The following is a 14,383-nucleotide window of genomic DNA, read 5'->3' as shown; positions in this document are numbered from 1 at the left end:
AACGCTCGGCGTTCTAGACAGACGCTTTGCGCTCCTCTTCAAGACAACTTTTGAGGACGCTCGGCAGACGCTCGGCGTTCGAAGCAGGAACGCTTCGAGTTATAGACAGGACGCCTTTGAGGACGCTCCGGCAGGAACGCTTTTCGAGGCGAAGCAGGACGCTTTTTCGAGCGAAGCAGGACGCTTTTTTGAGGACGCAAAGCAGGACGCTCCGCTTGGCTAAGCGGACGCTTTTTGGCCCTCTCGTCAGGAAAGCTCGCGCTTCCTCTCGAGAGACGTTTCTGTTAAGACAGTTCACGTTGCTTCTAAGGACGCTCCTCTTTCGCAAGATGTCCGTACCCTCTAAAGATCGACGTAAGGCCGATTCCGTACCTGTAGCGGATACTTCCAACCAACGGAAGTCATTTTGTTTTCAGGATTGAGACTGCGGATGTACTCCCTCTCCTGATGGCGTTCTCCAGTTCCTCTTATAGGAGGAAGGGAACTTAGTAGTCCAGGGAGTTCCATCGAAGAAGAACAGCCGGTAGCTTCAGCTGTCTCGGACTACAAGGTTCTTGTTAGGCTGTTACGTTCAGCCTTCGCGGGAGAAGTTCCAGCCGGCAGCCCCTAGGTCTCCTCCCTCTCTCAAATTTGTCTTCCAAGACCGTTAAGACCCCTGAATTCGTCGAAATGAGACATCGCTGTCGACCAAGAGGCGTTTTAAGAAGCTTCAAGACTTTATGTCCAGAAGGAAGGATCAGGGCAAGACCACTTTCGCCCATCACCCTCTAGACCTCGCCGGGAAAAGGAGGGTTTGGTATGAGACCAAGGAGGATGTGGGAGTAAAGGTTCCTTCGTCCGCTCTGGGTGATTTCTCCAGTTTAGTGGGACGCTCAGAGGAGGTCTCTCTTATCGTCTGCTAAGGTGTCCTGGCTCCGGTGAGACTGACCACCACTTGAAGGACTGCTTCGTACCCCTTAAATGTTTTTTAATTTCCTAGATTGGTGTCTGGGAGTTTTAGACCTTCAGTCTAGAGGTCCTGATTTCTCTCAGTCTGGGGAGCTGTCCAGCGTGTTGTCATGTATGGACAAGGCCGTCAGGGATGGTTCGGAGGAGCTAGTTTCTCATTTTGGAACTGCCTTCCTGAAGAAAAGAGCACTGCTTTGCAATTTTACCGCTAAGTCGGTATCTCCCGCTCAGAAAGCGGGAATTGCTCTTTGCGCCTCTTTCGGACCATCTCTTCCCCCAGGCTATGGTAAAGGATCTTGCACGAGTTTGCAAGAAAAGGCGACCCAGGACTCTTGGTTCAGTCTTCCAAGACGTCCAGCAGCTCCTTCCACTTCGACATTCAGCAAACCCCCAAAAGAAAGTCAAAAAACCCTTTCGCGGGGCACCCCCCTCGAGAGCAGCTCCTCGAGGGAGAGGTTTTTTCGAGAGAAGAGCTTCATTCAAACCCAAAACCAGCAATGAAGATCTCGTCCTTCAGACGCCAGTCGGGGCCAGACTGGAATTCTTTTGCGGAGGCTTGGAGGCAGAGAGGGGCGGATCCTTGGACCCTCAAGATAGTAGAGCGGGGGTACAAGATCCCCTTTTTACATCCTCCTCCTTTAACATCAACTCCCAGAGACCTCTCTCCATCTTATCAGGGAGAGAAGAAAAGTGTTCTTTTCGATCTGTTAGACCATATGGTTGAAAAAACGAGCTGTGAACAAGTCTTGGACCTAGAGTCACCGGGCTTCTACAACAGGATTTTCCTAGTGCCGAAGCAGTCGTCAGGTTTGCGCCCGTCCTGGTATGTGAGCAGGCTCAATCTTTTTTTGTAGAAAAGATCAAGTTCAAATGGAGACGCCTCAGTCGGTGCTGGGAGCCTTGAGACCTGGCGACTGGATGGTGTGTCTGGACCTGCAGGACGCGTACTTCCACGTCCCAGTCCACCCTCTTTCAAGGAAGTACCTGAGATTCTCTTGGACAAACAGGGTTTGGCAGTTCAGAGCCCTTTGTTTCGGTCTCAGCACGGCCCCGATGGTTTTTCACAATGATTATGAGGAATGTAGCGAAGTGGCTCCATTCGTCAGGAATCAGGATATCCCTCTACCTCGACGATTGGCTGATCAGAGCGTCGTCGAGGCAGAAGTGTCTGAAGGACCTTCAGTTTACGTTAGCCTAGCAAAGTCTCTGGGTCTTTTGGTCAACTCCGAAAAGTCGCATCTGACCCCGACACAGTCCATCGTGTATCTGGGGTATTCAGATGGATTCAGTGGCTTTTCGGGCGTTTCCATCCCAGGAACGTCAGCGACTGGGGTTAGAGAAAGTCGCAGCCTTCCTAGAGAGAGAAGCTTGTTCGGTGAGGGAGTGGATGAGTCTGCTGGGCACCATTTCCTCGCTAGAAAAGTTTGTCTCGCTGGGAAGACTGCACCTCAGGCCTCTTCAATTTTTCCTTGCGGAAGAATGGACGTCGAAAGAGGACCTGAATGCGATCCTAAGGATCTCCAACAAGGTAAAAAGTCCACTTAAGATGGTGGCTCGACCCTCAGAAGTTACGAGAGGGCTTTCTCCTTAAATCTTCTGAGCCCCGACCTAGTGTTGTTCTCAGAACGCTTCCATTTCCGGTTGGGGAGCAACACTAGGGGGGAGGAAGTGTCAGGCTCCTGGAGAGGGGAACAGGTAGCCTGCACATCAATGTAAAGGAACTGGCAGCGATATTCCTGTCGCTGCAGTTCTTCGAAGAAAAACTGTCAAGCAAGGTTGTTCAAGTCAACTCAGACAGTACCACAGCCCTTGTATCGTATCTAAAGAATCAGGGAGGAACTCGCTCCAGATCCCTTTTTCTCCTGGCGAAGGAAGTTCTGCTATGGGCAGACGCAAGGCGCATCAAGATCCTGACAAGATTCGTGGCAGGGGTTCAGAATGTCAGGGCGGACCTTCTCAGCCGCCGAAATCAGATTCTACCAACAGAATGGACCTTGCACCAGGAAGTCTGTCAACAATTATGGAGATTGTGGGGACGTCCTCTAGTAGACCTGTTCGCTACTCAAGGACGAAGAGGCTTCCTCTGTATTGCTCCCCGGTTCTGGACCCAGGGGCAATTGCAGTGGACGCGTTGCTCTGGGAACTGGACAGACCTGGATGATTCTTTACGCCTTTCCCCCATTCAAGATCATGGGGGACGTAATGAGGAAGTTCGCAGCTTCAGAAGGGACAAGGTTGACTCTGATTGCCCCCAATGTGGCCAGCAAGAGAGTGGTTCACAGAGGTCATGACGTTTCTTGTGGACTTCCCAAGAACGTTGCCCTGGAGGAGAGATCTACTCAGACAGCCTCACTTCAAAAGGTTTCACCAAAACCTCTCCGCTCTGGCTCTGACTGCGTTCAGACTATCGAAAAGTTGGCCAGAGCGAGAGGCTTTTCAAAGGCAGCTGCGAGAGCAATCGCTAATGCTTGAAGAGCCTCTTCAAGAGCTGTCTACCAGTCTAAGTGGTCCTCCTTCAGGGCATGGTGCAAGAAGGAAGGAATTTCCTCTTCCACGACCTCTGTGAATCAGATAGCAGATTTCTTACTCTATCTAAGAAATGTGCAGAAATTGGCAGTTCCTACAATCAAGGGTTATAGGAGTATGTTGTCTGCCGTTTTTCGCCACAGAGGAATGGACCTCTCCGACAATAAGGATCTGCACGATCTCTTAAGGTCGTTCGAAACCACCAAAAATTCCACAAGCAAGACCGCCCTCATGGAATCTAGATGTGGTGTTGAAACATCTGATGCTAAGTCCCTTTGAGCCTCTCCATGAAGCTTCTCTAAGGGACTTAACGAGAAAAACGCTTTTCCTAGCTTCTCTGGCGACGGCGAAGAGAGTTAGTGAAATCCAAGCGTTCAGTAGCCTAGTGGGTTTTCAAGGGAGACAGCGCTGTCTGCTCGTTGAACCCTTCTTTCTGGCTAAGAACGAGAACCCGTCTAATCCTTGGCCAAAGAGCTTTGAAATCAAAAGGAATATCGAGTCTCGTTGGGTCAAGAACCAGAGAGAGCCCTGTGCCCTGTCAGGGCTCTCAAGTTCTATGTGAATAGGACTAAAGAGATAAGAGGTCCCTCAGGTAATCTCTGGTGCTCGGTGAAGAGACCAGATTTGCCGTTGTCGAAGAATGCTGTTGCTTTCTTCTTGAGGGACGTCATTAAAGAGGCTCATTCATCTTGCCAGAAGACTGATATGAGCCTCTTTAAAGTGAAAGCTCACGAGGTCAGAGCCGTAGCTACTTCTCTTGCCTTCCAAAGGAATATGTCTATCAGAGATATTCTTGATAGCACCTTCTGGAGGAGCAATTCCGTATTCGCCTCACATTACCTCCGGGATGTGAGAACGATTTACGAGAACTGTAGTTCTTTGGGACCTTACATTTCGGCAGACACAGTTTTTTGGGGGCTGAAGGTGGCTCTCTCCCTATCCCTTAGCTTAGTTAGGTTAGTTTTATTGTGTTTTTTGGTTGATGGTGAGATCTTCTGTGAAAATCTCCCATTCCTTAGTGTTAATGTCAGGGGTTTTTTGGTTAGTTGGTCAGGTGGTGGTCGGTTTGCTGTGTTACTGCCATAATGTTTTGGCTAGATGGTCTTGTCACATTGTGGTCACGTCCCCGTTGACAGAGCATCCAGAGGGCACCAGCACTACAGGTCCAAACCTGGCTGGCAACTCTGATAAAGCATAAGCAGGCTTTAGGTGACAGTAATCCACATAGTCTACTTTGCTATCAGGTAAGGAACCAATAAGTTAAATCTTTTATTTTAATTTTAAGTTTCCTAAAAAATCCTAGTCTGTCTCTACCCACCATCCGAAGGTGTGATTCAGCTATATATATATCTGACAGGTAAGTTTCATAACAAAATGTTATGTTATAATACAATTAAGTTTGTTCATACTTACCTGGCAGATATATATAATTAGAGTGCCCACCCTCCTCCCCTCAGGAGACAAGGGTCATGAATAAATATGAATAGAAAATGGGAATGGTTCCTGATATCCGCCTCCCAGCGGCGGGAATGGGTACTACCACCTGGCCGCCCCTACTACGTGTGCCGCGAGTTTTGAAATTCTGTCGGACGTCAGAAATACAGCTATATATATATCTGCCAGGTAAGTATGAACAAACTTAATTGTATTATAACAATAACATTTTTCGTCATCCGATTCTTCATCGAAAGGAAAAAAGTTTGGAGTTCTGACAAGCTATCGAGACCTTCTAAAAGAAAGACGCCGCTACGAAGATCCTAAGAGAAATGCAACAACAGATATCTTCGTTAATGGGAGTTTTGAAAGAGGATCCTCCCAGGAGTAAGGATCACTTCCTTCCTGTTAAGAAATCCCGTCCGATAGAAGTCTTTGACAGCTCGGACGAGGCGCCTGCCAGGCGCAAAATGCTGACAAGGCGAGAGGATTCTAAAGAAAGACCTGAAACTCCTACTAGGCACAAAGCGCCTGAAGCGCCTGAAACCAGCGCAAAGCGCCTGAAGCGTCTGAAACGAGGCGCAAAGCGCCTGAAGCGTCTGAAACGAGGCGCAAAGCGCCTGAAGCGCCTGAAACAAGGCGCAAAGCGCCTGAAATGAGGCGCAAACCGCCCGAAGCGCCTGAACGAGGCGCAAAGCGCCTGAAGCGCCCGGAGCCAGGCTCCAGGCGCTATGAACCAGGATCTTCATCGGAAATGGAGTTAGAGGCGGACCGAGAGGCTCCTCTTTGGGGATTTTTGCAGGATCAGTTTTCACCTGACAGGGTCTCTAGATGTCGCACAGGCAGCCGTAGCCCTTGTCAGGATATGCCTGATTATGCGAAAGGTGAAAGACATTCGAGGCCTTCTCCTGATAGGGACGGGAGTTGTCACACAGGCAGCCGTCGCCCTTGTCAGGATAGTCTTAATGCAAGTAAAGGCAAGAGCAAGATCGGCCTTCTCCTGGCGGGGACTCAAGATGTCACACAGGCGGCCGTAGCCCTTGTCAGGTTAGAGTCGGTACTGCCAAAAGCCCTTCACCTTACGAAAGGAGGCGCTCTCCTCCGGTTGCTCATTCTTCTCCCAACTTGATGGACAGGAAATGGAAGATAGATCGGAATTGGAAGCCAATAAGGGGGCAGGTCTCTCAGTTTATAAGACCTTAGCGACCTTTTTTATTGAGAGAATTAGTTCATTACGTACTAGTAAGAGGATATTAAAATCATCCTCCTTCTAAAAAATAATGCAACCAACCATTTACAGAAAGAGTGGCAATCGTTTGGAAATTGAACAAGATTCGTACGAGCTCTCATTCATTGATTAGAGGGTCTTCCAGATAATAGAGGCGTAGAATACGGCCTTATCTCCAAGAGAATAAAAGCTTGAGAGATTCTCTTTGATCCTCGGTTGTCATTTGCGATCTCTTTTGACTAATACTAATTCGGGTTTATTGACGAAAAGAACAAAGAGAGTAAGATTTCCATTCTCTCTCTGCATCGGAGAGGAAAGAATGTAGTAAGAAGATTTGGTGTATACGACTACTGAATGACAAGTCATATACGCATACCATAGTTGCCTTTGTGGTTCGCTACGGAATTATCTATATCCTTACAGGAATTTTCTAGTAAGGACTTCGCTTAAAAGGTTTGTTACGACAAAACCTACTCAGCTTCGGTATTTAACAAAGGTTGTTTGGCTTAAATATGCATTATTGAGAGCTTCCTTAGGCTCGAGAATAATTTTATTATATTCCTTCATTGAATGGGGTAACTGGCAACTCAGGAAGAATGCAGCCAGGCAGCGAACGGAGACGGCTGTCATTGTCAATCCAATACAGTACCATCCAGTTCTCGTCATGAGCAGTTGGTTACATCTCTCTCTCCTACGGGATCGAATGGTTAACCGTATCTTCCCCTTACAATCATGGACTTAGCCTCGAATTGAGGGGATTTATAGGCAAACATGAATAACATGGTATTCGTTTTGCTAAGGATTTTTCAATAAAAAGATCCCTTGTAACCTTGCGGTAATGTTTACCGCAATGTAACAGGTTTATAGGAATGAGACAAGAATATGAATTTAATACAGTAGAGCTATATATATTATTTGATGCTCTCATGCTTACAGAAGCAAAATAATGGACTTGCTAACTTTTTCGATATAGCGAGTTATTAATCGAAGGGTTGGGTTTCAGTAAACCTCTCTGACAGCAGGCTCGGTAACGGCACGGTTAGTTCCTGATTTGTCGTTCCCTGTCTAACTGGAGGTGTTGTTCGATCCCAAGGAGGGACGCAAATGATTTTTTCAAAATCAATTTGACTAATTCCACAGCTCTCTCATCTCAAGGAGCATCGAGAATCTCTTTGTTCGCCCATGTTCGCGTTAACAAGAGAGAACCTGTTTGGAACACAGACACGGAACGTAACGATCCTTAAGAGATTTGCTGCACGATGTTGCACGTCCTTGAGAACCTTCTCGATCGACGATATAACTATTGACTTATGTCTAATCTTAGTTGGAAAGAGAGTTGTGGAAACCTGCGAGATGTCTTCTTCATAGATCTTTTCGCAAGGTGGAAGACAAACAGGCTTCCTCTAGACTGCTTCCTTATTCTTGAACCAAGAGAGGTAGCAATATACTCCATTTTTAGTTTAAATGGGGAATAAACTTTAGTCTTTTTTCCCCTAGATATTTAAATTCTTAACAGATATTAAAGAAAATAAATGGGCGTCAAAGGAGAGATGGATGATACCTTATGCCTCATTTTGGCCTCAGAGAGGTTGGATTCACAGAAGTCACGTTCCTCTCACAGCATGTTTTGGAAGGCTTTTCCAAGAGAGTCTGGAGATTCTATCAGCATCTATTATAAATGGACCTTAACAACCTCTACACTCTAAGTCTGTCTGCGTGCAGACTGACCAGAAGTGGACATGAATGAGAGGATTTTTTCTAGGTAAATTACAATAGTCATGGCCAAGACATAGAATTGCTGCAGATCGTGCTAGATGGAATGAGGAAACTGTCCTCTTCTGATACCTCTGTGAACCACATAGCGGTTTTTTTTTTTCTTCCCTTTCAAGGAAGAATCACCTTTGTATATATCTGCTATCAAAGAACGCAGTAAAAGGCTGTACTCTTTGGCTATACAAGGGGAATTAGAGATAGGCAGAGGATTAAGATCTTCGTGATCTTATACGATACCTCAATACGACAAGAGTAGGATATCATGTACTTGGAATGGGATCTTTTGTGGCCTCAGATTCTGTGTTCCGACAAGATGGAACTGCTCCTCATCAAACTTCTTTGAGAAATTTTATGAGGGAATTCTTTGTTTCTCTTGGCCCTAAACGGCCAAGAAGACAAGTGAATTTTTTGTGCATTGGAATCTCGCATTAGATTCAATGGAGACTCGGCAATGGGTTCTTGCCAGCATAGTAAGTCTGGCAAAAGAACTAAAACCCTCTATTCCTGACTCAACGCTTTCAGATAGAAGTTTCGTTGCCCAGGCAGGGTACTTTCGTTTTCACCTACAGAAGAAGAGATGGTTTAAACGTTTGCCTACAAAGTCTTTGGGATGCGATGAGGGCTCGAAATGCTTCCCAGAAGGTATCCAGAGGGATACAATAAAGAGCTAGAAATTAGGAGTCCTCCCAATTTCAGCTCGGAGTCTCCTTCGACTTCCAAGCTCCTTCCCTTCCTTCGGACAAGGATAGGGAAGATTCTGCAACGAGGAACTTCATCAACAAGTAAGAAGAGATCTCGTTAGCAACGGAAGGATTCAAGAAGGATCCTCCTCGGAGAAAGACTCTTATCTCTCGTACTGTTAGATGTCCTATCGTCTAATGGATATAGTTTACTACAATCACCTCCCCTTGCCGGAGAGGCCAAAAGCTCAAAGTGGAAGAATTTCTTCCACCCTTCTCCAGTCTCCTGATAAACTATTGTGGAGGTTCAGGACTTTCGGACAATGTAGCGCCAACCAGGTGCCAAATGCCAAAACAGGCGTAAAAAACGCCAGAGGCAGACAGTTTCAAGGAACACTGTCATTGTCTGATGAAGAGAAAGAGGGGGCCTCCAACCTAGCACGAACAAATCGGACAGATAAGAGTGTCCGATGTGGACATCGCCAGACATCCTCGAGAGACTACCAAGCTCGAAGCTCCAGCAAGTGGAGAGGAGTCAGCCAGGCGCCAAATAGTGCCAGTCTGGAGCCAGGCGCGAGGCGCCAGCCAGGAGTCAGGCGAAAAGCGCCTTCCAGGAGCTAGGCGCCAACCAAGCGTCAGGTGCCAGGCAGGCGCGAGGCTCCAGCCAGGCGCGAGGCGCCAGCCAGACGCCAGCCAGGCTCTAGGCTTCATCCAGGAGAGATCCATTTCAAAGAAAGCCCTGGTCTTCCTTGAAACAAGTGTGATCGCTAAAGCACTTCATGAGTAACTTGATGATTCCTTCAAACAGCTGAGAATTAAAAGCGCATGAAGTGCGAGCTTTTATGAATTCTTGTTCTTTCCATAACAATATGTCACAAGGACATGTTAGCTGTCACTTACGGGAGATGCAACTCTGTGTTGACTTTCCATTACACGAAGGAGGTCAAGTTGACCTACGAGAGATCCTTCTCTCTTGGTTATACGTGTCTACGGATACGTTGCTGGGATAGAGAGCCGACAGTGATCCTTAACTAGTCAGTTAAATTTTATTTTAGCATAGTGTTTTTTCTTTGCGTTGTTTGAAAGGAGTTTGGGGATAACTCTTTTCAAATTAAGCACAAACCCTCGTGTTAGGATCAGGTGATCGGGATCGGTGTTGTGCTCCTTAATTATGCTACTAGGCATAGGTGTATTGTCATGTAAGTGGATAAGACCCCATTGACAAATGACCATTAGATTCTGTCGAGTAAGTGGATAAGACCCCATTGACAGATCTACAAGAACTCTTAGCCATAGGTCACATCCTCGCTGAGGCTCTTGAGACGAAGCAGACTCCTAGCAATAGCTAGGAAGCCAACCCTTCGTCTAAACACATAGGAACCAAGGTTTTATTTATTTATTACCTACAACGCATGTTGTTTACCTGTCTAATCAGTGAATAGCTGTCTCTTACCCTCCACCAAAGGGTGCCAATCAGCTAAGTATATATCTGTCATGGAAGTTGAATGTATGAAAATGATATTGTTATTGTACAATAAAGTTTCATACATACTTACCTGGCAGATATATATGATAAATGGCCCACCCAGCCTCCCCGCAGGAGACAGGTGGAAGAGAAAATCTGGTTCTAGAAGGTAACTGTTCCTATTCCTGCCACCCAGCGGCAGGACGGTAGATCACCTGACCTACCTACCTGTAGTGTGTGCCGCGAAATTCGAATTTCTGTCGGGGACGACGGAGTCTATGGCTAAGTATATATCTGCCAGGTAAGTATGTATGAAACTTTATTGTACAATAACAATATCATTTTTGTAATGTATGAATGGTTTGTAAAGTGTGATTTTTTCCTGTTTATTGCAGCATTCATTGAAAGTTGTTACACTCTGCAATCGTCTCTCCAGAAGTGCCAAATTAAGAAGTCAGAGTGCAGAACTTCTTGATGCCAAGTCAAGTGCCATTACATTGCAAGAGGATAAGGTAAGTCACAGTATTTAATATATGTGGTGTTGGTGGTTTAGCCTCTTCAATAATATTTTGTTTTGTAGACAGAGAAAAGAGGTAATCCTAATTGAAAGTGGGTGAGGTTACCAAATGCATTATCTGTTCGGTTATTACACAGTTGATGAGGAGGGGGGGGTTTATATTACTGCACCAAACAAAGCGCTATTATTGGTACCATGATGACCATTTTAATGCTGTGTATCTGGTTGGGAGAGTCAACCAAAAACTGTTAAATTATTTGCCATGGTGATCTTTTTTCTTTCTGAACTTCAGTGTTATAGATGTTAGTTTTACCAAAAGACATGCCAAACATTGTGCTGTACCAAAGGACATCATAGTCATTGTAACATTATCCAGGTTTTAGTTATAGCTAAAACAGGAATTCCAGCTTTTGAGAGCCAGAAAATACTACCCCTTGGATTGAGAACTCCATGCTGTAATTATAACATGAAACTACAGTCTGCTTAATCCTTTGAAAACGTGTTGAATGATTATGTTTTATGTTAAATATGCTTTATGCATTACCAAGGCAAAAATAACATACTACAGTAAGTAGTATAGGCATAGATAAAAACATGAATTGGGACAAGCAACAGTTAACTTTGCATCTAAGCGGTTAGATGTGAGATAATTTTTCTTCATGGTATTCTCTTTGTGTAATTTCTGACCGAATTTCCATCGCTTCCAAATCTTCATCTGTGCCTTTTCTGTATGAATTTTTAGCCTCCCTGCTGGGAACTTCTCCTGTCAGTATCTACGCTGACTAACTGCTCCTCTTCCTTTCTCATCACACTCTCAAACCTTCTCGGTGTTTGAGGTCTTGGTTTATTTTCAAGCCTCAGGACACCACATCTCTCAGCAAAGTCATCGTTTGTAATATGATTATCTTACTGCACTTTGTTATGACTCTTCCATTTTCTTTGCAAGTGGCTGTCTCCTCAGCAAGCATGTTTAGTATTTGTGTATTATGATACTGATTACGTATAAACAATTATCATGTGATGTTATATAAATGTACATTGCTGTTTTATTTGTTATGAAATTAGCCACGATAATATCCATCTATTGTCTGACTTTTGGTTGATAACAAAGTACAGTGGTACCTCGAGATACGAAAGGCTCAACTTACGAAAAACTTGAGATACGAAAGCAAATACGAAAAATTTTACAGCTCTACATACGAAAATTGCTCGAGATACGAAAGGTTGTTGCTGTAAAGTCCGAGATTCGCCTGGACCACCGATAACAATTTTGAAACTCGCGCGCCGCCAACTGAGTAGACTCACCACCATCCTCCCGCTCTCCCATTGGTTTCTGATGCTAGTCACCGCCATGAGATCCTTCTATTGGTCAGCATCCCTCCCATCATGCATCTACTACGTAGCGGCGTGCTTCTTCAGCCACTGCACGGCATCATCTGTATCGTACGCATGCGGTATTCGTTTGTTCTAATGATTTCGTTTATTAACTCAAATTCGTTAGCGATTTCATTGTAGTATACTTTATCGTGTTGTGTGAGAAATTTACTCCATATGTATACGTACTACATAACATAATTACGTACAGTATATACGTAGTCATGGGTCCCAAGAAACTTGAAATTCATGGAAAGAAGAGGATGCTCTCTTTGGAGACGAAGATGGAGATTATCAAAAAGTATGAAGCTGGTATGCGATTGAGGTGTGATCGCCAAGGAATACAGCCGAAATCCGTCGACAATAGGCACCATCCTTAAGCAGAAGGATGCCATCAAAGCAGCTACACCTTCCAAGGGCGTGACTATTTTGTCCAGCAAGAGGAGCCACGTGCACGATGAAATGGAAAGGCTTCTTCTTGTCTGGATAAAAGACAAAGAAATCGCTGGCGATACGATAACGGAGACGGCAATCTCCCACAAGGCTAGGGCTATTTTCGGCGATTTGATTGCCCAGGCCGAAGACGACGGAGGAGAAGGGACATCAACGTCAACCCCAGACTTCAAGGCTTCACATGGGTGGTTTGAGAAATTCCGTAAACGGACTGGCATCCATTCGGTGGTGCGGCATGGGGAGGCGGCATGGGGAGGCGGCCAGCTCGGACACAAAAGCGGCCGAAGCCTTTAAAAAGACATTTGATGAGATGATGATCAAGGAAGGCTACAGTTCTCAGCAAGTCTTCAACTGTGATGAGACTGGCCTTTTTTGGAAAAAAATGCCTCATCGGACGTACATCACGGAGGAAGAGAAGAAGCTACCCGGGCATAAGCCTATGAAAGACAGGCTTACGCTCGCACTTTGTTCCAACGCCAGTGGGGATTGCAAGGTGAAGCCCCTACTGGTCTATAATTCCGAGACTCCTCGAGCCTCCAAGCCTCACAAAGTGCTTAAGGAGAAGCTTCCAGTAATGTAAAGGGCTAATGCGAAAGCCTGGGTAACGAGGCTTTTGTTCACCAAGTAGGTAAATCTGTGTTTTGGCCCGACAGTGAAGAAATTCTGGGAAGAGAAACGCCTCCCTCTGAAATGCCTGCTGGTGTTGGACAATGCCCCTGCTCACCCTCCTGGCCTCGAGGAAGATATCCTAGCGGAGTATTCCTTCATCAAGGTTCTTTATCTTCCGCCTAACACCACCCCTCTCCTCCAGCCCATGGACCAACAAGTGATATCGAACTTCAAGAAGCTGTATACGAAAAATCTTTTCAAGAGATGTTTCGACATCACCGATGCCACAAACCTCACCTTGCGTGAATTTTGGAAGGAGCATTTCGATGTTGTGATATGCATCCGACTCATCGACCAAGCTTGGCAGGAGGTTTCGAGGCGAACCTTGAATTCCTCGTGGAGGAAACTCTGGCCTGATGCCGTATCCGCCCGAGACTTCGAGGGATTCAATGTGGGCGAAGCTGGTGCTGCAGATTCAGAAACAGTTGACGATCCTGAAACTGTTTTGCAACCAGATCTTGACAAGATCGTTGCACTCGGCAAGTCCATGGGGCTGGTCGTCGACGAGGACGACATCAACGACCTTTTCGAGGAGCACCAAGAGGAGCTTAAAACGGATGACCTGAAGGAGTTGGAGGCCATACAACATAACGTCGTTCAAGAGGAGTTCTCTAGCAGCGGCGAGGAGGAGGAGGACAACCCTATGACAACGGCAGAAATAAGGATGTTCTAGCTGCTTTTCATAAGGTGCAATCATTCGTAGCAAAGAGACACCCCGAAAAGGCTTACACAGGTCGTATGCTTGCGCAGTTTGATGACGTTTGCCTAAGTCATTTCAGGAACATTGTCAAAAGTAGGTAGAAGCAATCTTCCATGGATAGTTATTTTTTAAAGAGGCCTTTAGTAGGAGTAGTAAGCAAAAAGGAAGAACCAAGTGATACTAAAAAACAGAAAGTTGAAAGTTGTGAAGATGTTGAAAGTTTGTAAATAAAAAACGTAGAGTATAAAAAGTAAAAAAAAAATGTAAAAATAAAAAAAAGACAAAAAAACATTTTTAATTCTAGTTTTTTGTTAAATTAAGTGTTACAGTTTTGTTAATGTGTTTCGTAAAGTTTAGTTTATGTATGTTTTCCTTACATTTTTTATGTGTTTCGTAAAGTTAAGTGTACGTACGTATCTGCCCTTTGTCCTCCTCCTCTGTCGCCACTTCTGGAGATAATCTTACTCGAAAGGTAAGCTTCCACATTTTACTACATATGTACGTATGTACGTACAGTATTTCTTGTATACCATGTACACTAATACACTTTATTTACAGGCATATTAGCAGTATGTATTGAAGTTGGTATTGAATGGTCCAAATTGTTGTAGTATTT

At 45.3% G+C, this 14,383-nt stretch overlaps 1 protein-coding gene across 1 annotated transcript in view; it reads left to right on the top strand.

Moving 5' to 3' along the window:
* LOC135203062 (death-associated protein kinase 1-like) overlaps positions 1–14,383 on the top strand; it is a gene marked incomplete in the record, with an annotated part of 212,619 nt that overhangs the window by 56,612 nt on the left and 141,624 nt on the right. Inside the window, 1 exon segment of the mRNA XM_064232667.1 lies at positions 10,450–10,566. Coding sequence (XP_064088737.1) covers positions 10,450–10,566 — 117 coding nt within the window.

This window comes from Macrobrachium nipponense, chromosome 33, assembly GCF_015104395.2.
Source record: "Macrobrachium nipponense isolate FS-2020 chromosome 33, ASM1510439v2, whole genome shotgun sequence".
NCBI lineage: Eukaryota > Metazoa > Arthropoda > Malacostraca > Decapoda > Palaemonidae > Macrobrachium > Macrobrachium nipponense.
The sequence above is the reverse complement of the archived record's forward strand: the minus strand, read 5'-3'. Positions and strand labels throughout refer to the sequence as shown.